This window comes from Impatiens glandulifera, chromosome 6 (assembly GCF_907164915.1).
Source record: "Impatiens glandulifera chromosome 6, dImpGla2.1, whole genome shotgun sequence".
NCBI lineage: Eukaryota > Viridiplantae > Streptophyta > Magnoliopsida > Ericales > Balsaminaceae > Impatiens > Impatiens glandulifera.
The window spans coordinates 51,623,982-51,651,898 of NC_061867.1; the positions used below are offsets into that span (position 1 = coordinate 51,623,982).

General features: G+C 30.1%; 4 protein-coding genes across 4 annotated transcripts; 1 reads left to right on the forward strand and 3 right to left on the reverse strand.

The window, feature by feature from the left end:
* Positions 1-4,044: 4,044 nt before the first annotated feature.
* LOC124943814 (serine carboxypeptidase-like 48) lies at positions 4,045-5,966 on the reverse strand. Its single transcript, XM_047484286.1, has 8 exons — positions 5,764-5,966; positions 5,359-5,647; positions 5,142-5,285; positions 4,937-5,087; positions 4,754-4,854; positions 4,424-4,682; positions 4,212-4,345; positions 4,045-4,140 (listed from the first exon to the last, which is right to left on the reverse strand). Exons 1-8 carry the CDS (start codon positions 5,964-5,966, stop codon positions 4,045-4,047), a joined length of 1,377 nt encoding a protein of 458 aa, XP_047340242.1.
* Positions 5,967-11,095: 5,129 nt separating this feature from the next.
* On the forward strand, positions 11,096-14,455 carry LOC124943815 (the record flags this gene model as incomplete). Its single annotated transcript, XM_047484287.1, has 3 exons — positions 11,096-11,339; positions 11,742-13,970; positions 14,055-14,455. Coding segments are annotated over exons 1-3 (2,874 nt in total), but the record flags the coding sequence as incomplete, so codon positions are not given.
* Positions 14,456-19,839: 5,384 nt separating this feature from the next.
* Positions 19,840-20,907, reverse strand: LOC124943816. The gene is made up of 3 exons (XM_047484288.1): positions 20,671-20,907; positions 20,455-20,496; positions 19,840-20,340 (listed from the first exon to the last, which is right to left on the reverse strand). Exons 1-3 carry the CDS (start codon positions 20,905-20,907, stop codon positions 19,840-19,842), a joined length of 780 nt encoding a protein of 259 aa, XP_047340244.1.
* A 2,391-nt stretch (positions 20,908-23,298) lies between these two features.
* Positions 23,299-25,238, reverse strand: LOC124943817 (serine carboxypeptidase-like 48). Its single transcript, XM_047484289.1, has 8 exons — positions 25,036-25,238; positions 24,631-24,919; positions 24,414-24,557; positions 24,209-24,359; positions 24,010-24,110; positions 23,680-23,938; positions 23,468-23,601; positions 23,299-23,394 (listed from the first exon to the last, which is right to left on the reverse strand). Exons 1-8 carry the CDS (start codon positions 25,236-25,238, stop codon positions 23,299-23,301), a joined length of 1,377 nt encoding a protein of 458 aa, XP_047340245.1.
* Between the last annotated feature and the right edge of the window lie 2,679 nt (positions 25,239-27,917).

Sequence of the window (27,917 nt, forward strand, 5' to 3'; positions counted from 1 at the left end):
TACTAGCAGACTTCAACTAAGCCTCTCATTATGAATTGACACCAATTCAAGTTTAAGATATTATTGACATTAAATATAGATTTTCAGAATTTCAAACCAGCATGCATAAAGATTGGATAAAAGAAGTGTACATAATTTAATGATGCTTTCGAATTTAAGTGTATACATGCACTATTGATTCAGTGAGGTAAAGAGAAAGTTGCTGACATCATAGACTACAACATCTATCTTAAAATTATTGTCAGATGCTCTGTTGTTTAGAATAATCTTTGGCATTACAATTGTTTTAGGACCGGAACTATTTTGTTTCATTCTCCATCATCTCCTCCAAGTCCTCAACCGTTCATCACATTCAACGAACTCTATATCGTTTCCAATAGACTCAATAATTTCAATTTCTCCTCTAGGGATGGACAGTACGCACTAAACATCATCTTCCTCAATTTTTACTTTCTTGTAATTCCGTAGGTTGATCATAATTATTACTATCGTTGTTGAATTCGAATGACCTGACGAGGTGTTGAGAGAGAGTTAGCCCAAACATTTTGAAAGTCCAAATGTAAGAAGCCCTCCGAAGTCTATGGCCTTCACGACCTCTTTTTGTTATTTTTAATTGTTTTATTTGATTGAAAAGACCTTTTGACGAGGTCCTAGTTAAGAAAATGTTGTGCTCAGATTTTCTTAGTGATGGAGGAGGTGAGGGATCTGAAGAAGATGGAACGGAGGGTGAGTTGGGAGTTGGGGATGAAGGAGCAGAGGGAGGGCGCGGTGGGAGCTAGAGGTGAGGAAGCGGAGGGTGTAGTAGGAGACGGAGATGAGTGATTTGTTGTGAAAAACGTATATTTTATTCCCTACTTGATTGAAAAACTTAGGAGCAAATAAAGCACAAGTAAAAGCGGAAATAAATAATACAATGCACACACGGAATTTTTACGTGTAAAACCTCCTCAAAACAAGGAGTAAAAACCACGGGACTTTACGTCCAGTTCAAGCTTCACTAAAATCAGAGTTGGGAATACAATCAAGGTATAACAACCTTTAATACCGCAGAAAGATAAAAGGGCATACCCAAAAAGATACAACTTTTTAGTCCCAAACAAGTCAAATAAAAACTTAAATTAGGAAAAACCTTTAAGCCCCAGAAAAAAACTCCGTTTGAATCTCCGACGTGAGTTTGATGAACCTGCGTGACTGTAGGCGAAAGTCTGCTACAAGAATTTCTCTTTCTTCCTCTCTTTTAATTTTTGACTTCTTTTTTTTAATGACGGCTGCCGCTCTTTTTATACTAGAGCAATTAGGTTATAACATAACCCTTTAAATATTATAATACCCTTAATGAATTAAAAGTGAACTTGAACCCTATTGGGCCTTTTTCATAGTTGGGAGCCCAAATAAAACCCAATAGGAGGGTGCGGTGGGAGCTAGAGGTGAGGGAGCGGAGGGTGTAGTAGGAGACGAAGATGAGTGAGTTGTAGCAGTAATGGCCATCAATGACAAATCTGTCGTCGAGGGTCGACAACGGTTCATTTTATATACTCTACCAAAAATAAACACGATATTGCGAATAAAGCCAAAGAAGAAAAATGATATTAGTAATGAAAACTAACATAAAATTTCAAATAAATGGCCCTAAACATGGTCATGTTCAGCACTAATTTTACCCAATATCGGGACCATTTATTCCTGAATATGGTAATATTCGGGACAAAATGGTCCCAATAATGGCCAAAATCTAATATTTCTGAAAATGTCTAGAACATATATAAATGATTCAGTGTTGTTTCTATTTCTAGACCTATATAACTGAAAATGTTTAGAACTACAAATTCAATTGATGTCCTTTCTAGACCTATATAATTGTAAATGTCTAGAACTACGAATTCAATGCTGGTGCTATTATAGTCCTATATAACTGAAAATCTTATAGAACTAAAAATGTAACTTTGGTTAGATTTGCAAATCTATATAATTATAACTAAAAATTCTATATAATTATCATTAACTTGTAATTATACACTATAACCTGGTTTACTATGACACCTTGCTAGGTGTCCTTACTATATCATGTCATCAAATCTCCTAACTCAAATATAGAAACCATAAATAGAAACCAAAAATATAAATAAAAACAGTTTCCAAATATTCAATCTAGTTCTCGAACATGGACATATTCAGGATAATCCTAACTACATGATGATCATGTTCAGTAACTTACATTCCCTTAGTGTTGGACTTGGATGTAGTTGAAGGAAGCTGATTTTCCTGAAAAGTAAAATGATTTTAAAGTTTTAGTTGTTCGGTAAATTGTTGTTTTCCATTGAATTGACGGTTTACCATTTTCAAACTTGTTAAAGTGCATGAAGTTGTGCTCGGAGATCCAACAACTAAACTTGTTAAAGAAGATAATTGGAATAAAGAAGAAATCACCGAAGTCTGAAGTCGCGGAAGAAGAAAGAAGAAAGCCATAAGAAATCGCCGCAGAAGAAGAAAAAAGAAGCGAAAACTCAAATAAAAAATGAGGAAGAGAGGGAAATGAGAGGGATTACAAAATATTAAAATAAATTATTATTAATTTTCTTAGCCCTCCATTGCATTTTTATCCACTCTAACTGTCAGTTGGGTTGTCGTGGGGGGAGTCCGTGCACCAAAGTTGCTATCTATCCCTATCACTTTTCATATATATATAATCAAATATACTTAATTTCTTTCTTTTGTTCTCTAGGCTAGTTTAAAATTTTAATAATTTTTTTTTTATAAATTTCAATATATAATCAAATAAATTTTTAAATTTTTTTTTATGTTAACCACTCAATTACAACCCTTTATGTTTAGAATAAAATGAACTTATATACTCAATTATTTTTATGAAATTAGATGCTCTGTGCCAAGAGCCAGAGTCAGCACTGTATATGATCTAAACTCTTCTATTTGAGGATAACATGTATAAATAATGAAAATAATTAGTATATATATATATATATATATATATATATATAATTAATGTTTAAAAAATTGAGTAATACTATCTTCTCAATTAAATTAATATATTTCAAATATATATTATTTTTTTCAATTAAATCAATAGATAATAAGTAATGTTTCCTTAAATTTTATTATCATTCTCCATTTTATTTTCTTCAAAATTATAGTATAATTTTATTAATCTAATAACAATATAATTTGAAAATATTTCAGAATAGATTTAATATCCTATCTTGTAATAATTTTTAATTTTAGTTTCAAACCATTGATTTTTTTTTCTAAATTATAAGTTAAAAAATATAAAGTTTTTTCATTTTTTTAAAAGCTAATTTTATTTGCAGTAAATGTTTTTCCTGATTTTTATACACACTTGAATATGAGTACATATAAAAACATTAAAATGACAACAATGAAAATAATTATATAAATATATAAACATCAAAATAATAATAAAAAAACGTAATAATAATTATATATAAATGTAAACACTCATTTTCGATGTCAAATTTATATTTTTGGTGGCTTGGATAGCCGCTACAAGGATGCAACAACTTATATCCGATTTCATTGTGGGAGCGTGTGGGAGCCGTGAAAATTGGATCTCTGACTCCACCGAGATGGTGAAAAATGACAATTCAAAACTACTAAAAGAGAGATCCGACATGGATACAGAAAGGGGAGATCATTGAGAGAATGAGACAGATCATTATGAGTTTTATGTTAAAAGTTTTTATCTTCTTTGTTCCGAGCATTTTCTAAGCCAATTTGAAATTATGCTTTGTTATCCTCATATTGTACAAGTAAATCATAATATTTTATTTTTGTCAAATACTTAAACAAACAAATTAGATTAAGCCAAACCTCCATAGACAAAGATAAACAATTAAATATAAACTTTAATCAAACATTTATTTTATTTTATTAAATTGAGAACATTGTAGGAATTTGATACACCCAAAAAATTAAGATTCAAACTTATTATTATGTTTTAAGACTTAATTAAAAGATTCAATATTCATAATTGGACTGGAAGAATTAAGTAATATTTTGACCGCCTTATTCTCATGATATAAGGGTACCACCTTGTGTCCATCTTTCCAGCATCTTTAATGCCGCTTTCGGTTGATCCATAGGAACCATATGCCCCGAGTCATGAACCTGATTAATCACACAAATTATTCAAATATGTAATTAAATATATATATATATATGTATATTTGATTTCTTGCCTTAAGGAATGTCAGAAGTCCATGTTCTTTAAGTTCTCCTTTCGTTGCATGATCGACTACATATGAAACAAAGTTTTTATTATTGAATCTTCTTTGACCGGACCAATTCATCTCAGTAACCCACCTATAGATTCCTGGAATAGTTTTATTGTGAGTTAATAATTAGTTGGTCTAACAAGAAATAAAGAAGAAAAGTTTTGATAATTCATTACCAAGCCAATTCACCATTAGATCAAATTCTCCTGCATATATCAATACCTTAATTCCATCTTCAAGAAGCGGAGGAATTTCCATTGCATAATTCCTCATCCAATCTTTCCTCAATGCATTAAAAATAGTTACGCTCAGGGATACAAACCGAATATTGCCAACTCCCTGGGATCTTCTAACCGTTGCATTATTTAACATATTTTCCATATACGAGAAATCATAACACATTTCACCCACACGTTCCTTCCGAATGTTGTAATACTGTAAGCACCACCCATATTGTTACACTTACAACAAGAATAAATAAAATGTAACATTTATTCATTCCTTACATTTCTATTAGAACCAGAATATTTCACTACAAGATTGAACATGGCAGTACAAGAAGAATATGCTTCCATACAGCTGATTCCTTCTCCTCCTATCCTTGCATCTAAATTTTATTTTTAAAACATGATCATGAAAATTGAAACAACATATATATATATATATATTGTAAAAATGATAAATATTACTGCATCTAGCTATGTGTTGCTCGCATTCTGGTACAATTTTGGCGACATGTCTGACTTCAGTTTCTGTGACCAGTCTCATATTTGAAGCATAATCTATTAATGACTTGTATTGAATTGCAGGATGTGTCAATCCATTTCCAATAGCAATACCCTGTATAAATAAATTATTAACAAAAAGATGAATGAATTAATTAATAAATATTACCTTAAGGTTAATGTGATCTCCATCTCCGTTATTGTTTCCATTGCGAATCCGAGTGGCTAAGGCAGGGATATAGTGTCCGGCATATGCTTCTCCTGTTATGTAGAGATCGTTCCTCAAATATTGAGGATGTTGATGGAAAAATACCTTACATATATGATAATAATAATAAGATTAGTTTGTTTGATTGATTGTTTAGAAGTTAGATAAGAAATTAGACCTGCAAGAAGTCATATAAGTCATTGCTAACACACTCTTGATTGGTACAAATATCAGACTCATCTGAACTATAGCTGAAACCGGTGCCTATGGGCTGGTCGATATAGATTATGTTCGACACCTGGTCCCATCCAAAGTCATTCCAGAAAAGAGTTTGGTTCATAATCTTGTAAGGACCGTTTTCATAAAACAGACCAACTGAACTGCTGAGTCCAGGTCCTCCATTCAACCATATCACAACTGGGTCATTTCTCATACCCCTTCTCGACTCAAAGAAGTAGTAAAACATCCTGAATCACCCAATCCAAACAAGGGTAAATGATTGAATACATTACAAATATTATAAAACTGGATTTCTACTAATTTGGAGTTCAATTAATGTTGCATTTAAAAAAAACTCATGTACCATGCATCTATCGAGTGAGGAAGTCGATAATAGCCAGCGTAATGACCCAAATTCCGAATCGAAGTCCCTGGATCACCAAGGGCTGGGAGGCGGAATTGTTGTTCGACCAATGATGATGACACTGCATCGGGTAATATGCGGGAAGATGGGTCACCGGAGTTGACGAGAGAATTGGGAAACAAGTTTAAACTCTTAATAAGCATCTCCACTTCTGTACTCGTCGAATTAACCTTTGATGTCCGCAGAGAAGATTGTGATGAAAGAATTGAACATGGGAAGAAAAACAGAGGAAAAAGAATTAGACAAGAGAGCCTTCTTTGTGTCATATTGATTTGCATGTAATATTGGTTTGGTTGGACTGGAATTTATAAGAAGATTTGCATATGTGCAGTGTCATAGAGATAATAAGATACCAATGTTTTTTTTTTTCATATACCTCAATTGATTGTTTATTTTAATATTTTTTTATGTTCAAATTATTTTTATTTGATTTTATTTTGGAGTTAATTATAATTTCAAGAACTTAAGAATTTATTTATCCTGATTTTTTTTTATTGTTGTGATATTTTAATTATGATTGCATATACACATTTTTTAGATCCGAATAGTTCTTCCAATCTTTGGTGGGTCGTTTGCTGTTCGTATCATCCAATTGTATTGGTGATGTTTTCTCGAGTTCGTTTCTGTCCAACTTTTAGCAGCAAAAGAGACGAAGTTATTAGATTTGGAGTAATTTTTCATGCTTTGAATAACGAGTTATTTGATTTGATCTTCAATATGGAGTGCCTCCTATATGTATCCTTCCATAATTTGTACGAGTTTTTACTATTTCGGTCATAAATGTATATGGTCAATTATCATTTGGCAAGACAATTTTTGTTGCCGTTTACCAACCCTCGGCAAAAGATAATTTCAATTGTCGCTCAGAATATTTGGTTAATTCGACTAACTCTATCTCAACCCACATCGTTTAGGAACTCAAATGAGTTTGTTCTTGGGTGACCTAAATAAATTGCATTATTGTTGAATCATTTCTATTAGAAATTTTTATTTTGTAAATTGTTATTATATTTTAATATCTATATTATCAATTGTATTGATTTTGTAGTCATATTTTCTATTATTTATTAATTATTTTCTATACATAGCTAATTGATTTAATGATAAATAACTTTTATAAAAAAAATATTAATTTAAATAAAATGTCATACTTTTAGGTTGTAATCTCACTATAATATACTTTCACCCAAAACATTAACGTAATCTGTTTCATTGACATACACGCAGATTTCTTAACTTTTAATACAAATTTACACAATTTAATTTAGGCAAACAATACGCAATATGTACTTTATTCTTTCTAGATTTTAAAATAATTTACGAAATATATAATTAATTATGTATAAAAATATAATAAGATAAAAATATTTATTTATATCTCACATGATTTAGAAAATTTGTAAATTATTTGTTTTCTCAAAAATAAATAAATAATTGAATCTATTAAGATTATCAATGGCTTGGATATGGTTTATAATTGAGCCGTACAATTCTTTCAAAATATCTAATTTCTCACTCAAATAGGTGATCTTTTATGCTCACAAAGAATCATTAAAAGTGATATGCTTATCCTCATCAAAATATTTTTTTTTTATTATAAGATTAATCCCCAACAATAAATTTTCAAATCATCTAGTCTGCATAGGTTGAGTTTTCCTTTATATTAATTTATAGTAAGCTAATGTCTTAAAAATAGTTCAAATTAACTCTTTATTCAATAATTTGGTTAGTAGATCCACAATGTTATCTTTGAATTACATAGTCAAATTTGATAACTTCATTAGAGAGTATAGTTTAAGGACATTATTTATAAGACGTGTATGTCTAAACTTGTCATTGACTCTAAATTTGTCCAATTTCAAATTACTAGCACAATAATTAAAATTTTTTGTTGGTACATTCTTAGATAATCTTGGAACATCTTCTATTAGAAAGCATAGTCATTTGTATATGATTACCGTTTAAACATTTTTTTATGAAAATATTGTTTACTTCGCTAACTAGTAGACAAAATATATTTGAATTATTATGCGTTCGTGTAAACAATTACATATTTTCATAGAATTTTTTATTTTTCAACATAGGTCTAAATTATAGATTATAACGTTTAATATATGAATCATAATTTATAAACGTTATAATCTATAATTTTCTTAGAAGATTTTTATACATAGATTGCACTTTCAAGTGTAAACAAATTCACTTGTAGACGTAAATCATTTGATAACAACACTATATTTCATATAGTGCAATTCACATCCTTAATGGATTTAATCTTTTTCATCGTAATTTTCAACGATAAAGTATAGTACAAAATACACGTAATGAAATAATTTTTATTATCTTCATGATATATATATAATTATATAATTATCACATTCACTTTAATCCAAGTATAATAAAATTTATATATATATATATATCATTATTATAAAATATTTTATAAGTGATACAAATATTTTATAAACTTTTTTTTTCATCTATTTTATAAAATTATTTTAATTAATTGGTTTTTCAAATTTTTATGAAAGTAATATAGAAATGACACGTTTCTTAGAGACGAATACACTCTAGGGCTACCTGGGCTTAAGCCCACCCAGCCTGATGCTATTTTGTTTTTCTTCCTATGTGAGAGATGGAAGAGAGATATAGGTACCAAGAGTGTTTGACATTAGGTTTTTTAAATTAATTTTGTTTTAATGAAATCATATATTATTTTATTTATTTAGTTTCTTTTATTTTATTAAAAAAGATATTTTATTAATTATTTAAAATTATTTTTATTCAAGATAGATAAAAAAAATTAAGAATATTTTAATCTTTAATCAACCTAAACAAAAAAATAATGTTTTTTCTAAAACTTTGATGAAACAGGTTCTTTTAAAAAAAATTCAAAAATTATATTGATTTTAGTTATTTTTAGGATTGGTTTGATATTTTCGGCCCGGTTCGAATTGGAGTTTTTTAAAAAACCTAGAGAGAAAAAAATAATGATTTTGAGGAGGTCATGATTATTTTTGATAAAAAAACTTAAAATGTATTGATATATATAAATAAAATAAAAAATAATAATTTAAAATAAAGGGTATTTTAGTATTTTGGTTAATGAAATGAGTGATGTGATTGTTGAGAAATGGTTGATTGAAAATTGATTTTTGTTGAGTTTTAAAAAAAACCCAAAAAGCCTTCATTTGATGATTTTTGATTATTTTTTTATCTCTCAAATTTTTTTACTTTCATTATGTTTAAATAAAATTTCACAATAAAAAGATAATTTTTAAAATAATTAACAATAAAGCAGCGATTTACCTATTTCAAACTTTTTAAAATAATAATAGTGATTCGTTTTACCTATATATTATTTTTTTTTCCAGTGAATTTAAACTATTTTTTTAAGCCTACCCTAACATTAATTTCTGGATCTGTCCATGACGTTTCTTGATATCAAAATTCAAAAATTTTAAATATCGATGTGAGCACCAACTCAACAAATATAAACAATACATTTTCTTGTTATTTTATTTCTTTTTATAAAGTTGCACAACTTTATCTTTTGTAAAGAACATATTTCTATAATAATAAATTATCTTTTTTTATTTATCATAATATACACAATAATTTTTGTGTTATTATCAATAAAAATATTTTTCTCACATTCGTGTTGCTACCTTTTTTTAAATCACACATATTTTAATGATTTAAATTATACAAAATGTCACGGGTTCGATTTATCTAAAACACTTTAAGTTTAAGTGGGGGCATGAATGTGGGGTGTCATTTTGTTCTCTTTTAATTAAAAAAAAAACGATTTAAATCAATGATTTTCTAATAAAGAAATTGTCACAGAATCTTTTACAAATTTCTTTTGTTATGCTTATCATATATTACAAATATTTAATTGAATAAAAAATAATTTCCATACAAAAGATTTTAATGTTTATTTATATATAAATCATTTTTCACGCCATCTCTACATAAGAAATTATAATATTTAATCAATTAAAATATTTATTTATTACATTAATTCTATAAAAAAATTAGAATATTTAATCAAATAAATATTAACAATGTCACATTATTTCTACAAAAGAAATTAAAATGTTTCAAACATTTTTTTGACTGAAATCACCTAACCATTTATATTGGTTGCACATTTGCATCCCATAATATTGTCACATTTGTCACATTATTTTCAAATCAAATAAGACTTTTTCTTGTAATTATTTAATTTAAAAAATATAAATTAAGTAAGTCATCATAATGGAATTAAACAATATATATCAAATACATTTTATTAAACCAAAACTAATATATATATATATATATATATATATTATATATATAATAGAGTATTGCTTCTTTAATTTTAGTCACAAACACAATTAACTATAAACTTAATGATTTATTCGTTCATAAAAGATATGATTAATCTGAATTTCTTTCTACTTCTCATTCTTTATCTTAATTACCTCAAATATATGCACGACAAAAACAACTATATTCACACATATATATATATATTCAATAACTTAAAAACATAATCAAATAAATAATATGTCATATATTAAATATATATATATATAATTTCATATATCAAAAAATACCTTTATAAAATACATAATAATTAATTAGAATATTAATTATTACAATTAATTAGAATATTGACCATTAATCTTTTATAAAATATAAAACTAACTAATTATATAAATAATTATATAATGTCATCAATTATTTGTTTCTTAATTAATTAGATGAGGTTTAACTTTCTATAAAAAAAAATCTTTGTCAATCAAAAGACACATAATTTAGTGAAAAAATTCTTATCTATTAAAACAAAATAGATATATTTTTCCCAAAAACAAAATAGATATATAATTGATGCTGGAATTGGGAAGTCTTTAGAAGTCAAGAAGATAAGATCAAATTAATGAAGAATTAATGAAGGGTGGTAGAATTCAAATAGTCACTTTTGGAGATCGACCGTCATAATATTTAATTATCTACTAATAAAGTTTATTTACTTTTTTTTGGAGAGTTGTTCCAACTTCTTAGTTTTGCCTATTTGTAGGCCTTTTTGTAATCGTGAGAGACAACTCACTTTTGATAATAATTACTTTGAGCTTTAAGCTTGTTTAGAAGTTTATCTTCTATTTTTCTTGCTCTAAACTCTTTTGGTGGATTCCTAGAGTTAAGAGTGTCGATTGATTTCTTGTGTTACTTCATATCTCTCTAATTTCTCGGTGTCAAAGTGGTATCAGAGCTTTGGTTTACAATGGTTGGTCGGAGAAAAAGAGGACCAAACGATGATGAACCTAAACCTCGTCAAAGAGACCTTCGTGATATTGAGTTAGAAGATTTAAGGAGACAAGTGCAGCAACTCGAACAACGCCTTGCACGTGGCGAATATCGTGAACATGATGTTGATGGTCATGGTTCAGATGATGATTCAAGAATTAATGATGAGGATTTCAATCCATTTCATGATGATAATGACGCAAGTGACCGTGCATCTCGTGGTCAACGGTTCCAAAGAAACAAATTCAGCCACGTAGTCTTCCACAGATAGATCCTTCTGCCTGAAGTTGTGATATTTGAGAAAAGCATTTTGGCGATAATTATTCGGCAAAAATTTCCTCCTTAACTCCTTCTTCATTTTGTCCCATGTTTTGATCTTTTTCTTGCCATCACGCACACGTTGCTTCTTAAGGTGTTCCCACCAAATGGACGCATATTTTTTTAATTTGATAACCACTAACTTCACCTTGTTATCTTCTTGAACATCTTTGAACTCAAAAATTCTCTCAACGGTATTGAGCCAGTCAATGAATTCATCGGGATTATTTCTTCCTTCAAAATCTGGAATATCAACTTTAAAATCCAAAAACCTGTGGCGGACATTGTTTCTTTGGATTTTAAAGTTGATATTCCAGATTTTGAAGGAAGAAATAATCCCGATGAATTCATTGACTGGCTCAATACCGTTGAGAGAATTTTTGAGTTCAAAGATGTTCAAGAAGATAACAAGGTGAAGTTAGTGGTTATCAAATTAAAAAAATATGCGTCCATTTGGTGGGAACACCTTAAGAAGCAACGTGTGCGTGATGGCAAGAAAAAGATCAAAACATGGGACAAAATGAAGAAGGAGTTAAGGAGGAAATTTTTGCCGAATAATTATCGCCAAGATGCTTTTCTCAAATATCACAACTTCAGGCAGAAGGATCTATCTGTGGAAGACTACGTGGCTGAATTTGTTTCTCTTATGATGCGATGCGATGTTTTGGAGCCGGAAGAACAAACTATTGCTCGTTTTCTTGGAGGGCTACGATATGAAATTGGAAATGTGGTCCTATTGCAGCAATATTTGACATATAATGATGTATGTCAGTTGGCTCTCAAAGTTGAAAAACAACAAAAAAAATCGAGTCATTTTGGGGGACGTTTCTCATCGGGTGGTGGTGCCTATAACCGAGGAAGTGCTTCTACTTCCAAGAACAGTCCAGCTATAAAAGACGTAAAACATAAATCTTTTACAAGTAAGGATGGTGGTGCTGCTAGTTTTGAAAAATCAAGTGGTCCAACTAATCAAAAAACTTGTTTCAAGTGCAAAGGGTTCGGACATTTTGCCGCTGATTGTCCAAATCGAAGAATCATTACTCTCGTTGAGGAAGAGTATGAAGAAGAGAATGAAGAGACAACACCAATTTACGATGAATGTAACGAGGAGGGAGATATCACTTATGAAGATTATGGGGAAGCTTTAGTAATACGGCGTATCCTCAACACCACTTATGTTCCAGATGATTCATGGCTTCGTAATAATATTTTTCACACTAGATGCACGTCAAATGGCAAGGTGTGTGACATCATTGTCGATGGAGGAAGCTGCGAAAATGTTGTGGCTACAGCTATGGTGGAGAAGCTGCAATTAAAAACTGAAAATCATCCTCGACCTTACAAATTATCATGGCTTCGGAAAGGTAATGAAGTAAAGGTAAATAATCGATGTCTCGTTCAATTTTCTATTGGAGAAAAGTACAAAGATGAAGTTTGGTGTGATGTTATCCCTATGGATGTTTGTCATTTGCTTCTTGGAAGACCTTGGCAATTTGATAGGAAAACACAACATGATGGATTCAAAAATACCTATACTTTTATAAAAGATGGCGAGAAAATAATTTTGGGGCCTTCAAGAATGAAGGACATTGTTAAGCCATCAAAGGAAGAAGGAAATAATTTGCTCGCCAAATCACAATTTGAGGATGTAATGAATGAATCATTAGGGGCGTTTGCATTGGTGGTTTTGGAAGAAAACAAGGAAGATAATATTATTCCTCTACAAGTGCGACCTCTTTTACAAGAATTTGTTGATGTCGTACCTGAAGAGATTCCTACGGGTCTTCCTCCCATGCGAAATATTCAACATTGTGTAGATCTAATCCCTGGTGCGTCAATCCCAAACAAAGCTGCTTATAGAATGAATCCTAAGGAATATGAAGAGTTGCAGCGACAAGTTGAAGACTTGCTGGCAAGAGGTCTTATACAAGAAAGTAAGAGTCCTTGTGCTGTGCCAGCACTTCTTGTGCCAAAAAAAGATGGTTCGTGGCGTATGTGTGTTGATAGTAGGGCAGTGAATAAAATCACGATCAAATACCGTTTTCCTATTCCTCTCCTCGATGATCTCTTTGATCAACTTCACGGCTTCAAAATTGGTTCTAAGATTGATTTACGGAGTGGCTATCATCAAATTCGAATGCGGCCTGGAGATGAGTGGAAAACCGCTTTCAAGACCAGAGATGGTCTTTACGAGTGGCTGGTTATGCCATTTGGACTTTCTAATGCACCCTCTACATTTATGCGACTTATGAATCACATGTTTAAACCATTTATTGGGAAATTTGTTGTTGTCTATTTTGACGATATTCTTGTGTACAGCTCTAGTCCAGAAGAGCATTTAAATCATCTTCGACAAGTTTTTAGGGTGCTAAGAGAACAGAAGTTATATGCCAATTTGAAGAAATGTCACTTCTTCACTGACAGCCTCGTCTTTTTGGGCTATAATATTTCTTCCGACGGTATCAAGATGGATCGAGACAAGATTGAAGCTATCTTAAGTTGGCCAATCCCTAAGACTATTCATGATATTCGGAGTTTTCATGGCTTGGCTTCATTTTACCGCAGGTTTATCAAAAATTTTAGCACTATCATTGCTCCTATAACTGAATGTTTGAAAGGTGGTAGTTTCAAGTGGACGGAGGAAGCATTAAAAAGCTTTGAACTTCTCAAGAAAAAAATCACGGAAGCTCCAATTTTGCAACTTCCAGATTTCGGAAGGGTATTTGAAGTAGATTGTGATGCTTCTAACGTGGGGATCGGAGGAGTTCTTAGCCAAGAAGGCAGACCCATTGCTTTCTTTAGTGAGATGATGAATAACTCCCGACGCAATTATTCAACATACGACAAGGAGTTCTTTGCCCTTGTTCGTACCTTGGATCATTGGCAGCATTATCTACTACACAAGGAGTTTGTTCTCTTCTCGGATCATGAAGCATTGAAGTACTTGAATTCACAACAAAAGTTGAACCCGCGACATGGAAAATGGGTCGAGTTTCTGCAAGCATTCAATTCTTATCTATTAAAACAAAATAGATATATTTTTCCCAAAAACAAAATAGATATATAATAGATCTTTATTCATATGTATACAAATTGTTAGATAATCATACTTTTTATTAATGAACATGAATCATCATATTAATAGCTAATATGCATTATATATATAAATAATCCCTTAGCAATATAATAAAATAATATATATATATATATATTTCATGTCTTAATCGAATCATTGTCATGTTTGAACAATAATCGACGTAAAATAACTATGCATGCTCAAAACAAATCTAGATTGATTGTTCTCACCGAGACAATTCTTGCGAAGACAATTTCGACTAACATAGTAGTGTCTTTTTAAATGCATGATTAGAATAAGTTCTAACACAACACTTTTTAATCTCTTTATACAAATGACCTTCATTCTCTGTCATGATTAATCACATAATTTCTATAGAGGAATTTAAAATGCTTCAAAATATTGTTGACACATCATTTTGACAAATTAAAATTCTACATAAGAAATCGTTAAGACCCCCTATATATTTCATAATTTCTACATAAGAAATTATAACGATTTCAACATTCATGATTAATGTCATTTTGAAAAATCAGATTTCTTATAAGAAATCGTTATCGACCTCCTTCATCTCATAATATCTATACAATAAATTAGAATGATTTTCACATCAATGACTAAAGTCATTTTAAGGAGTCTGTTTTTTTGTAAAGAAATTATTGACTACCATATTCATCTCCAACATCAATGACTAGAGTCATTTAAAGGAGTTTGATTTCTATAAGAAATCATTGACCATCTTATTCATCTCATAATTTTTACCCAAGAAATTAGAATGGTTCTAATATGAATGACTAATGTTATTTTATCACGTCACATTTCTATAAAAGAAATAATTGGCTAGATTCAAATAGGAGATCTTCATTCTGCCACGCACCAATACATCCGAACTTTGAACCACTGCGCCAACACTCCATTTCATTAGTCTATAGTTGTTTATGACCTTCTGTCTTCTTTAAAAAAAAACATTTTCTTCACATTTTCTTTTCCAAATCAACTCTTTTTCCTAAAACATCAAAGACAAAAATTTCGACGAAACAATCTACTAAATAACTTAACACACGAAACTGTTTGAAGATTGTTAGATATTTTTGTCTTTAAATAAACTGAAAATATATAATAGAATGATGTTACAAATAAATTAAATAAAATAGAATATACAAATAATGAAATCATCGATTTAGAGGTTGATTCGAGGCATTTGTTAGACACATTTTCCTGAAAACAGTTTCATCGTCTCCTGTTTGTGCTAGAGTTTATCCAGATGGTTGTCTTTCAGGGTACAATGAATTTAAAATTAATTCTTCACTGGAATCACTACGCATCGAACATGATCAACGAACCTGAACTATCACTGGGTTTCAATGTAAAATATTGAGCGAAGAACTTGAAGAACAATCACAAAATAAAAAGATATATTTTGAAATTCTAGAGTGAGAAATGATAAGAGGATGTAGTGATTTTTGATGTGTTGTGGGAATTATAAAGAAGGGATAGTTATATTATTGAAATAATAAATTGTTATAAAAATAAAATCAATCATTAATCTTTGATCCAACAGGTGACATTGATTGTGTCTTCATTGCCCTTTGTATTTCCTCTTCATTAGAAAAAACATGTTGTATGACTTTTTCTAATTGCTAATAAATTGATAGCAATAATTTAATGAAGGTTACAATGATAATTAACAATATTGAATTAATTTAATTTGTTAATTTCTTCTTAAATCATTAAATGTTAATTAAACTATTAAAAAACTAATTATAATAATTTAATTATTTGGATCAAATTTCACTTTAATTCACATGTAAATTTCATGTGAATTTCGTTTGAATTTTATTTAATTTTATCTACCCAAATTATCATTTTTATTTATTAATAGAATTTATGAATTAGTTTAAAACTTCAATATATTATTATAAGATTTAGTTGAAAAATAATGAATAGGATGGAGTGTATAATTTGGCTTGTGATCCTTATTCCTTATAATTTACCACAAATATTATGTATAAACTCGTCTAATTTTATTTTCTTTATGCTAATACCTTGTCCTAAGAGTCCGGGAGATACGATTGATATTTATTTAAAGCTGTTGATTGATGAATTAAGAGAGTTACTATGGATCAAATGGGTGCATACGAGGTTTATGAAATAAGAAACCAGCATCTGGACCTGCAAAATTCATGAAGGTATGAGCTGATCTCTAAAAAACATTCTTAAACTAAGAAGCGATATTGTAGATCTTTATGACATCCGGCTAGGGAACGGGAAATACACTCTATTCTAGCACGACCCCTGGTTCGAAAACCATCCTATCATCCACAAGAAGGAGTTTCAAAATACCCGCATCAGAAGGGACTGCACAAAAGCAAAAATCAGAGACATTAAAGACAGGAATTGGGACTCACTCCTGAGAAGAAATCCAGAAGGATAGAGGATACTTGATCATATAAGTAACATACAACTACACGACAGACCGGATATTCATGAATGGAAAGCTGAGGACAATGGAAAGCTTGTATCGAAGAAAATATGGGAGGTAACCCAAGAAAAAGTACATAAAGTAGAATGAGCTCCTCTTGTATGGTCAACGAAGATTATCCCTAGACACCACTTCATCCTATGGCTCGCCTTCTGGGAAGACTCAGCACTCGTGATCGTATCAACAAGTATATGAGCATCCCAGACACGAACTGTCTTCTATGTAGAGGAAATAAAAAAAAACCATAGATCATCTATTCGGGAGCTGTTGTATTGCTTCAGAGCTTTGGGACATATTCTATAAAAGCCTGGAGCTAATCAAATTCTCGAGCAAATGGAATGAAATAAAAGATGCAGCACTACTCAAAGCCAAGGGAAATTGATTTGCAACAAGCGTGTTCAAGTGCGGCTTTGGAGTAGTTGTGTATAACATTTGGCAAGAACGGAATGCAAGGGTATATGACAGAAACCGCAGGAGCGTTGAAGAGTTATGGAAAGATATTGTATCGGATTGCAGCGCCCTCGTGGGAACGTGGACAAGAATTCCAAGCACGGAGCAGAACTGGAATATCTGTAGGAACTGGAATTTACCGTTTTTTAAACTCACTATAATTGAAAGCATTGTAATCAGATAATTCATTTATGTTTTTAACTTTTTAGCTTTTATTTAGAATGTTGCGACTTCAAAATTATTCTAGGCTTGTCTAAAATGATCTCTTAAACTCGTGGTTTTTTTCCCATTTTTAGGAATTTTTAATGAAATGACGCTAACTCATTCCCCCCCCAAAAAAAAGAAGTTAATAGAGAGGGAGACCAATGAAGCAAAAAGATTAGCAGAAAGGGAAGCTATTGATTGTAGAATATTAGCTGAGCGAGCGTATTGAAATAGAGAAAATGATGCAAGCTATTATGGTACGATACTTAGGAATTCAATCTTCGTCGATGTCACCCCATGCACAAGTACCATCTACTACATCACCTTCTAAAATAGGTTTGAAAATATATTGATTAATTGTTTATGTTAATATGATTTATTAATTTTAGTCTCATTAATTACAGCTCATGAAGAGAATGAAGAAAATAAAGATTAGCAAGTCTTTCCACTTCTCTTGTGAAATATTTGGTAAAAGATTACTACTTTTAATTTAAAATTAACAATTGTTATATTTTCTACATGATCAACAAATAAGGTCATTTTTTTTAAATCAATAAATGTTTTTGTGCTTATCACGATCATGGTTGTGGTATTGGCGTGCTAGTGTCTTCTTTATTGTCAATTTAATTCAACTATTTATGGATAGGCTCGGCTTAATGAGATTTGTGATTATACTGGGTTTTTTCTTCTCTTACAATCGGCTAAGATTTCTATTAGTTGTAGTACATTGGAGTTTGAAAAAACAGTTAATAAGATTGTGATTTCAATGATAGTGTGGTTCTATTGTCTTTTATATGAAGTATATACTTTACCTATGTTGACTTTTTTTTTGTTTGGGAAAATGACATAGTCATTTCATTAAAAAACCTCCCAAAAGGAGAAAAAACCTACACGAGTTCATGAATTAAAGAAAAACAAACATTTGCTTTAATTTTAAAAAATCGGATTACAAACCAAATGAGTAAACACAAAATGAATTACAACTTTTCAAACAAACAAACAATAATAGTTTTATGATCTCGCCTTGAAGTTACTAGATTGAGTGACTTCATAGTAGTTAATGCCCCAATTTTGACATAAACACCATTTTTTCTCATTTTTGGGAATTCGCCTCCAAGTGCAAACAAAGGACTTGCAATCAAACTTTATGTTATTCTAAACATCATCAACACCACCTCTCATCCTCGTGAATACTCTTGAATTTCTTTCCATCCAAATATGGTAAACTATAAAAGCAAAACCACATTTAAACATATTTGAATGAAAAAAATTACCTTTAGCTTTCAAGATGGAATCTCCTTAATATCAATCCAATCCGAGGGAAAAAAAGCTAACTCCATAACTTTTATAAACCGTCTCCATAACTTGAGTGTAAATGGACATCCACCAAATAAATGATCCATCGTCTCTTCATTGTCATCACAAAGAAGGCATTTAGAATCCGGGATATCCATAAACCTCTTAAGTCGATCCCTAGTTGATTTCAACCCACATTGTTCCCCCTCTCACGAATAAACTCCCAAGCTAGATTAGAATTGAACTTTTCGTCTCTTCCACCTTCCAAACTCGTGAGTCGATATTGTCATTAAAGTGTATTGTTTGCATGAAACTAAGAATACTAACACCTTCTGGAATACGCCTCAGAAGAGTATTATAATCTCCCTCCCGAATGTCACGAACCGATGAATTAAGACAATCTCTTTGAATACGCACCCCACCAAATCCTGTCTTAAGAACAATAGACAGATTTTCAAACCATGGGTCATACCAAAATAAGGTTCCCCGACCATTTCCTAACCGGATATCAAACAAAGATATAGCGATGTCCTTAAGCTTGAGAATCTTCTTTAGTGACCAGGCCATTTCCGGTTTAATCTTTGAAGTCCATATACTATTTTTATTCTTCATAAACCTTGAATGCACCCACTTAATCCACAACAAGTCTTGTTTCTTTTCTAACGCCCAAAAATGCCTTATCGTAAGAGCCTTGTTCCATTCAATGCAATTTTCAGCCTATCCCTCATTCTTTCAGCTTACACACATCAATCCACTTCTCTTTTTTTCCACCTCTTCCTTGATTCCCCCAAATAAAGTTTCTCATAAGACAATCAAGATCATTCATTACCTTCTTCGAGAGAATGATTTTTTGTGCCCAATATCCTATGATTCCCATGATGACTTTCGTAACTAGCTAAATCCGACCCGCGTATGATAGTCTTTTTGTTGCCCAACCATTCATTGAATTCTTGACTTTCTCGATAAGTGACCTACAATGTGAAATCTGTAGCTGCTTAGCCGATAATGGTATCCCCAAATAACAAACCGGTAAACTATCCTCTAGAATCCCCACAATATAAAAATTACTAACTTTTATTTCCTCCTTCACACCACCGTAGAATGCTAAAAATTTTCCTTCATTAATAACCAAACTTGTAACACTAGAAAAAGCATGTGCCATAATAAAGAGGTCATCCGCAAAGAAAATGTGTGTAATATCTTCCTTCCTGCATTGTGGATGGTGGATGTACGGAAGATTCTTTCGGAGCATTTTAAAAATGTTCTCAAAGATCCCCATGATGAGAAGGAAAAGGTAAGAAGAGATGGGATCTCCTTGTCTTACTCCGTTTTCACCCTTGAAATACCCATCATGAACTTCGTTAACGCTTACAATGAAATTAAGAGTTGAGATACACTGCCAAATCCAATCAATAACAATAATCGGAAAATATGAAGCACTCAGAAAATCATGAATAATAGGATATTTAATTGAGTCAAAGGCTTTCTGAATATCAACTTTAAAAGCTACCTGAGGAGAGATGTATTTCCTACCGTAGATCTTTAAAAGCCCCTACATAAGAAGGATATTATGTGATATATTTCTACCCGGTATAAAAGCAGATTGACTCAAACTAACAAGATTATACATAACTGTTTTAATTCGTTTAGAAATAATTTTTGAAATAATCTTATAAATCACGTTACATCACGAAATAGGTCTAAAGTCACGAATTCCCTCGGGTACAAGGCACTTCGTGATCAAATTGAAAACCGTAACATTCCATTGCTTAAGCATCCTCCTATTCTGAAAGAATTCAAGAACTCCTTCGCTAACCTCATGTCCGATCACACCCCAATTTTCCTTAAAAAACTTTGCATTGAATCCATCGGGTCCTGGACTCTTATCCCAACTCATACTGAACAAAGCATGTTTAATTTCCTCCTTACTGATTACTTCAATCATCCGACGACTTTCCTCCATGGTGACTTTTTTTTTGTCAAAATCTGATGAAGAAAGTGGATATGACTTGTGATTTCCCTTCTAGTTCCAATAAGATCTCTATAAAACCGGATGGCTTCATCATGAACTAGTTGTTTCCCTTGAACAATCACCCCATCACTTGTCTTGATTCTATGAACCCAATTTCTCAAGTTTCTTGTAGAGCACTTTCTATAGAGGAATGAGGTGTTTCTTTCTTTAAGAGACAACCAATTTTGTCTCGACTTTTGTTTATATAGTTCTCTTCAAGAGAACTAAGAGCACGAAATTTGGTTATCACTTCTTTTTCCTCTTGAAACAGACTTTGAGAAACTTCATCACCAAGCATTCTTTTCTGTAAATCCTCAAGAATCAATCTAGCTTCAGAAACTCTAGTCGAGATGTTACTGAATTTTCTTTTATCAAACATTTGAAGACAACTTTTTAGAATTTTCAGTTTCTCACTTACTTGAAACATTTTTAATCCACTCACTTGTTTAGACCACACCTCCTTCAGAATAATTTTGAATTTATCACTTTCCATCCAGAAATTGAAAAACTTAAACGACCTCTTAATTCTCTCCTCCTTATCCCAAGACAACATAATAGGACAATGATTTGAAATACCCGGATTAAAAACATGAATTCTACTCTTAGGAAACCTCAACGCCCAATTCTCGTTAATTAACCCTCTATCAATTCTACTTTTCCTCATGTCCTCATTCCCTCGCATAGACGACCAAGTAAATGCATTGCCAACATTGTTTGGTTCAATACAACCAATATTTCTGATATTACAAAATATTAAAATAAATTATTATTAATTTTCTTAGCCCTCCATTGCATTTTTATCCACTCTAACTGTCAGTTGGGTTGTCGTGGGGGGAGTCCGTGCACCAAAGTTGCTATCTATCCCTATCACTTTTCATATATATATAATCAAATAAACTTAATTTCTTTCTTTTGTTCTCTAGGCTAGTTTAAAATTTTAATAATTTTTTTTTTATAAATTTCAATATATAATCAAATAAATTTTTAAATTTTTTTTTATGTTAACCACTCAATTACAACCCTTTATGTTTAGAATAAAATGAACTTATATACTCAATTATTTTTATGAAATTAGATGCTCTGTGCCAAGAGCCAGAGTCAGCACTGTATATGATCTAAACTCTTCTATTTGAGGATAACATGTATAAATAATGAAAATAATTAGTATATATATATATATATATATATATATATATATATATATATATATATATATATATATATATATATATATATATATATATATATATATATATATATATATATATATATATATATATATATATATATATATAATTAATGTTTAAAAAATTGAGTAATACTATCTTCTCAATTAAATTAATATATTTCAAATATATATTATTTTTTTCAATTAAATCAATAGATAATAAGTAATGTTTCCTTAAATTTTATTATCATTCTCCATTTTATTTTCTTCAAAATTATAGTATAATTTTATTAATCTAATAACAATATAATTTGAAAATATTTCAGAATAGATTTAATATCCTATCTTGTAATAATTTTTAATTTTAGTTTCAAACCATTGATTTTTTTTTCTAAATTATAAGTTAAAAAATATAAAGTTTTTTCATTTTTTTAAAAGCTAATTTTATTTGCAGTAAATGTTTTTCCTGATTTTTATACACACTTGAATATGAGTACATATAAAAACATTAAAATGACAACAATGAAAATAATTATATAAATATATAAACATCAAAATAATAATAAAAAAACGTAATAATAATTATATATAAATGTAAACACTCATTTTCGATGTCAAATTTATATTTTTGGTGGCTTGGATAGCCGCTACAAGGATGCAACAACTTATATCCGATTTCATTGTGGGAGCGTGTGGGAGCCGTGAAAATTGGATCTCTGACTCCACCGAGATGGTGAAAAATGACAATTCAAAACTACTAAAAGAGAGATCCGACATGGATACAGAAAGGGGAGATCATTGAGAGAATGAGACAGATCATTATGAGTTTTATGTTAAAAGTTTTTATCTTCTTTGTTCCGAGCATTTTCTAAGCCAATTTGAAATTATGCTTTGTTATCCTCATATTGTACAAGTAAATCATAATATTTTATTTTTGTCAAATACTTAAACAAACAAATTAGATTAAGCCAAACCTCCATAGACAAAGATAAACAATTAAATATAAACTTTAATCAAACATTTATTTTATTTTATTAAATTGAGAACATTGTAGGAATTTGATACACCCAAAAAATTAAGATTCAAACTTATTATTATGTTTTAAGACTTAATTAAAAGATTCAATATTCATAATTGGACTGGAAGAATTAAGTAATATTTTGCCCGCCTTATTCTCATGATATAAGGGTACCACCTTGTGTCCATCTTTCCAGCATCTTTAATGCCGCTTTCGGTTGATCCATAGGAACCATATGCCCCGAGTCATGAACCTGATTAATCACACAAATTATTCAAATATGTAATTAAATATATATATATATATATGTATATTTGATTTCTTGCCTTAAGGAATGTCAGAAGTCCATGTTCTTTAAGTTCTCCTTTCGTTGCATGATCGACTACATATGAAACAAAGTTTTTATTATTGAATCTTCTTTGACCGGACCAATTCATCTCAGTAACCCACCTATAGATTCCTGGAATAGTTTTATTGTGAGTTAATAATTAGTTGGTCTAACAAGAAATAAAGAAGAAAAGTTTTGATAATTCATTACCAAGCCAATTCACCATTAGATCAAATTCTCCTGCATATATCAATACCTTAATTCCATCTTCAAGAAGCGGAGGAATTTCCATTGCATAATTCCTCATCCAATCTTTCCTCAATGCATTAAAAATAGTTACGCTCAGGGATACAAACCGAATATTGCCAACTCCCTGGGATCTTCTAACCGTTGCATTATTTAACATATTTTCCATATACGAGAAATCATAACACATTTCACCCACACGTTCCTTCCGAATGTTGTAATACTGTAAGCACCACCCATATTGTTACACTTACAACAAGAATAAATAAAATGTAACATTTATTCATTCCTTACATTTCTATTAGAACCAGAATATTTCACTACAAGATTGAACATGGCAGTACAAGAAGAATATGCTTCCATACAGCTGATTCCTTCTCCTCCTATCCTTGCATCTAAATTTTATTTTTAAAACATGATCATGAAAATTGAAACAACATATATATATATATATATATATATATATATATATTGTAAAAATGATAAATATTACTGCATCTAGCTATGTGTTGCTCGCATTCTGGTACAATTTTGGCGACATGTCTGACTTCAGTTTCTGTGACCAGTCTCATATTTGAAGCATAATCTATTAATGACTTGTATTGAATTGCAGGATGTGTCAATCCATTTCCAATAGCAATACCCTGTATAAATAAATTATTAACAAAAAGATGAATGAATTAATTAATAAATATTACCTTAAGGTTAATGTGATCTCCATCTCCGTTATTGTTTCCATTGCGAATCCGAGTGGCTAAGGCAGGGATATAGTGTCCGGCATATGCTTCTCCTGTTATGTAGAGATCGTTCCTCAAATATTGAGGATGTTGATGGAAAAATACCTTACATATATGATAATAATAATAAGATTAGTTTGTTTGATTGATTGTTTAGAAGTTAGATAAGAAATTAGACCTGCAAGAAGTCATATAAGTCATTGCTAACACACTCTTGATTGGTACAAATATCAGACTCATCTGAACTATAGCTGAAACCGGTGCCTATGGGCTGGTCGATATAGATTATGTTCGACACCTGGTCCCATCCAAAGTCATTCCAGAAAAGAGTTTGGTTCATAATCTTGTAAGGACCGTTTTCATAAAACAGACCAACTGAACTGCTGAGTCCAGGTCCTCCATTCAACCATATCACAACTGGGTCATTTCTCATACCCCTTCTCGACTCAAAGAAGTAGTAAAACATCCTGAATCACCCAATCCAAACAAGGGTAAATGATTGAATACATTACAAATATTATAAAACTGGATTTCTACTAATTTGGAGTTCAATTAATGTTGCATTTAAAAAAAACTCATGTACCATGCATCTATCGAGTGAGGAAGTCGATAATAGCCAGCGTAATGACCCAAATTCCGAATCGAAGTCCCTGGATCACCAAGGGCTGGGAGGCGGAATTGTTGTTCGACCAATGATGATGACACTGCATCGGGTAATATGCGGGAAGATGGGTCACCGGAGTTGACGAGAGAATTGGGAAACAAGTTTAAACTCTTAATAAGCATCTCCACTTCTGTACTCGTCGAATTAACCTTTGATGTCCGCAGAGAAGATTGTGATGAAAGAATTGAACATGGGAAGAAAAACAGAGGAAAAAGAATTAGACAAGAGAGCCTTCTTTGTGTCATATTGATTTGCATGTAATATTGGTTTGGTTGGACTGGAATTTATAAGAAGATTTGCATATGTGCAGTGTCATAGAGATAATAAGATACCAATGTTTTTTTTTTTCATATACCTCAATTGATTGTTTATTTTAATATTTTTTTATGTTCAAATTATTTTTATTTGATTTTATTTTGGAGTTAATTATAATTTCAAGAACTTAAGAATTTATTTATCCTGATTTTTTTTTATTGTTGTGATATTTTAATTATGATTGCATATACACATTTTTTAGATCCGAATAGTTCTTCCAATCTTTGGTGGGTCGTTTGCTGTTCGTATCATCCAATTGTATTGGTGATGTTTTCTCGAGTTCGTTTCTGTCCAACTTTTAGCAGCAAAAGAGACGAAGTTATTAGATTTGGAGTAATTTTTCATGCTTTGAATAACGAGTTATTTGATTTGATCTTCAATATGGAGTGCCTCCTATATGTATCCTTCCATAATTTGTACGAGTTTTTACTATTTCGGTCATAAATGTATATGGTCAATTATCATTTGGCAAGACAATTTTTGTTGCCGTTTACCAACCCTCGGCAAAAGATAATTTCAATTGTCGCTCAGAATATTTGGTTAATTCGACTAACTCTATCTCAACCCACATCGTTTAGGAACTCAAATGAGTTTGTTCTTGGGTGACCTAAATAAATTGCATTATTGTTGAATCATTTCTATTAGAAATTTTTATTTTGTAAATTGTTATTATATTTTAATATCTATATTATCAATTGTATTGATTTTGTAGTCATATTTTCTATTATTTATTAATTATTTTCTATACATAGCTAATTGATTTAATGATAAATAACTTTTATAAAAAAAATATTAATTTAAATAAAATGTCATACTTTTAGGTTGTAATCTCACTATAATATACTTTCACCCAAAACATTAACGTAATCTGTTTCATTGACATACACGCAGATTTCTTAACTTTTAATACAAATTTACACAATTTAATTTAGGCAAACAATACGCAATATGTACTTTATTCTTTCTAGATTTTAAAATAATTTACGAAATATATAATTAATTATGTATAAAAATATAATAAGATAAAAATATTTATTTATATCTCACATGATTTAGAAAATTTGTAAATTATTTGTTTTCTCAAAAATAAATAAATAATTGAATCTATTAAGATTATCAATGGCTTGGATATGGTTTATAATTGAGCCGTACAATTCTTTCAAAATATCTAATTTCTCACTCAAATAGGTGATCTTTTATGCTCACAAAGAATCATTAAAAGTGATATGCTTATCCTCATCAAAATATTTTTTTTTTTATTATAAGATTAATCCTCAACAATAAATTTTCAAATCATCTAGTCTGCATAGGTTGAGTTTTCCTTTTTATTAATTTATAGTAAGCTAATGTCTTAAAAATAGTTCAAATTAACTCTTTATTCAATAATTTGGTTAGTAGATCCACAATGTTATCTTTGAATTACATAGTCAAATTTGATAACTTCATTAGAGAGTATAGTTTAAGGACATTATTTATAAGACGTGTATGTCTAAACTTGTCATTGACTCTAAATTTGTCCAATTTCAAATTACTAGCACAATAATTAAAAATTTTTGTTGGTACATTCTTAGATAATCTTGGAACATCTTCTATTAGAAAGCATAGTCATTTGTATATGATTACCGTTTAAACATTTTTTTATGAAAATATTGTTTACTTCGCTAACTAGTAGACAAAATATATTTGAACTATTATGCGTTCGTGTAAACAATTACATATTTTCATAGAATTTTTTATTTTTCAACATAGGTCTAAATTATAGATTATAACGTTTAATATATGAATCATAATTTATAAACGTTATAATCTATAATTTTCTTAGAAGATTTTTATACATAGATTGCACTTTCAAGTGTAAACAAATTCACTTGTAGACGTAAATCATTTGATAACAACACTATATTTCATATAGTGCAATTCACATCCTTAATGGATTTAATCTTTTTCATCGTAATTTTCAACGATAAAAGTATAGTACAAAATACACGTAATGAAATAATTTTTATTATCTTCATGATATATATATAATTATATAATTATCACATTCACTTTAATCCAAGTATAATAAAATTTATATATATATATCATTATTATAAAATATTTTATAAGTCATACAAATATTTTATAAAAAAATTTTTTCATCTATTTTATAAAATTATTTTAATTAATTGGTTCTTCAAATTTTTTATGAAAGTAATATAGAAATGACACGTTTCTCAGAGACGAATACACTCTAGGGCTATCTGGGCTTAAGCCCACCCAGCCTGATGCTATTTTGTTTTTCTTCCTATGTGAGAGATGGAAGAGAGATATAGGTACCAAGAGTGTTTGACATTAGGTTTTTTAAATTAATTTTGTTTTAATGAAATCATATATTATTTTATTTATTTAGTTTCTTTTATTTTATTAAAAAAGATATTTTATTAATTATTTAAAATTATTTTTATTCAAGATAGATAAAAAAAATTAAGAATATTTTAATCTTT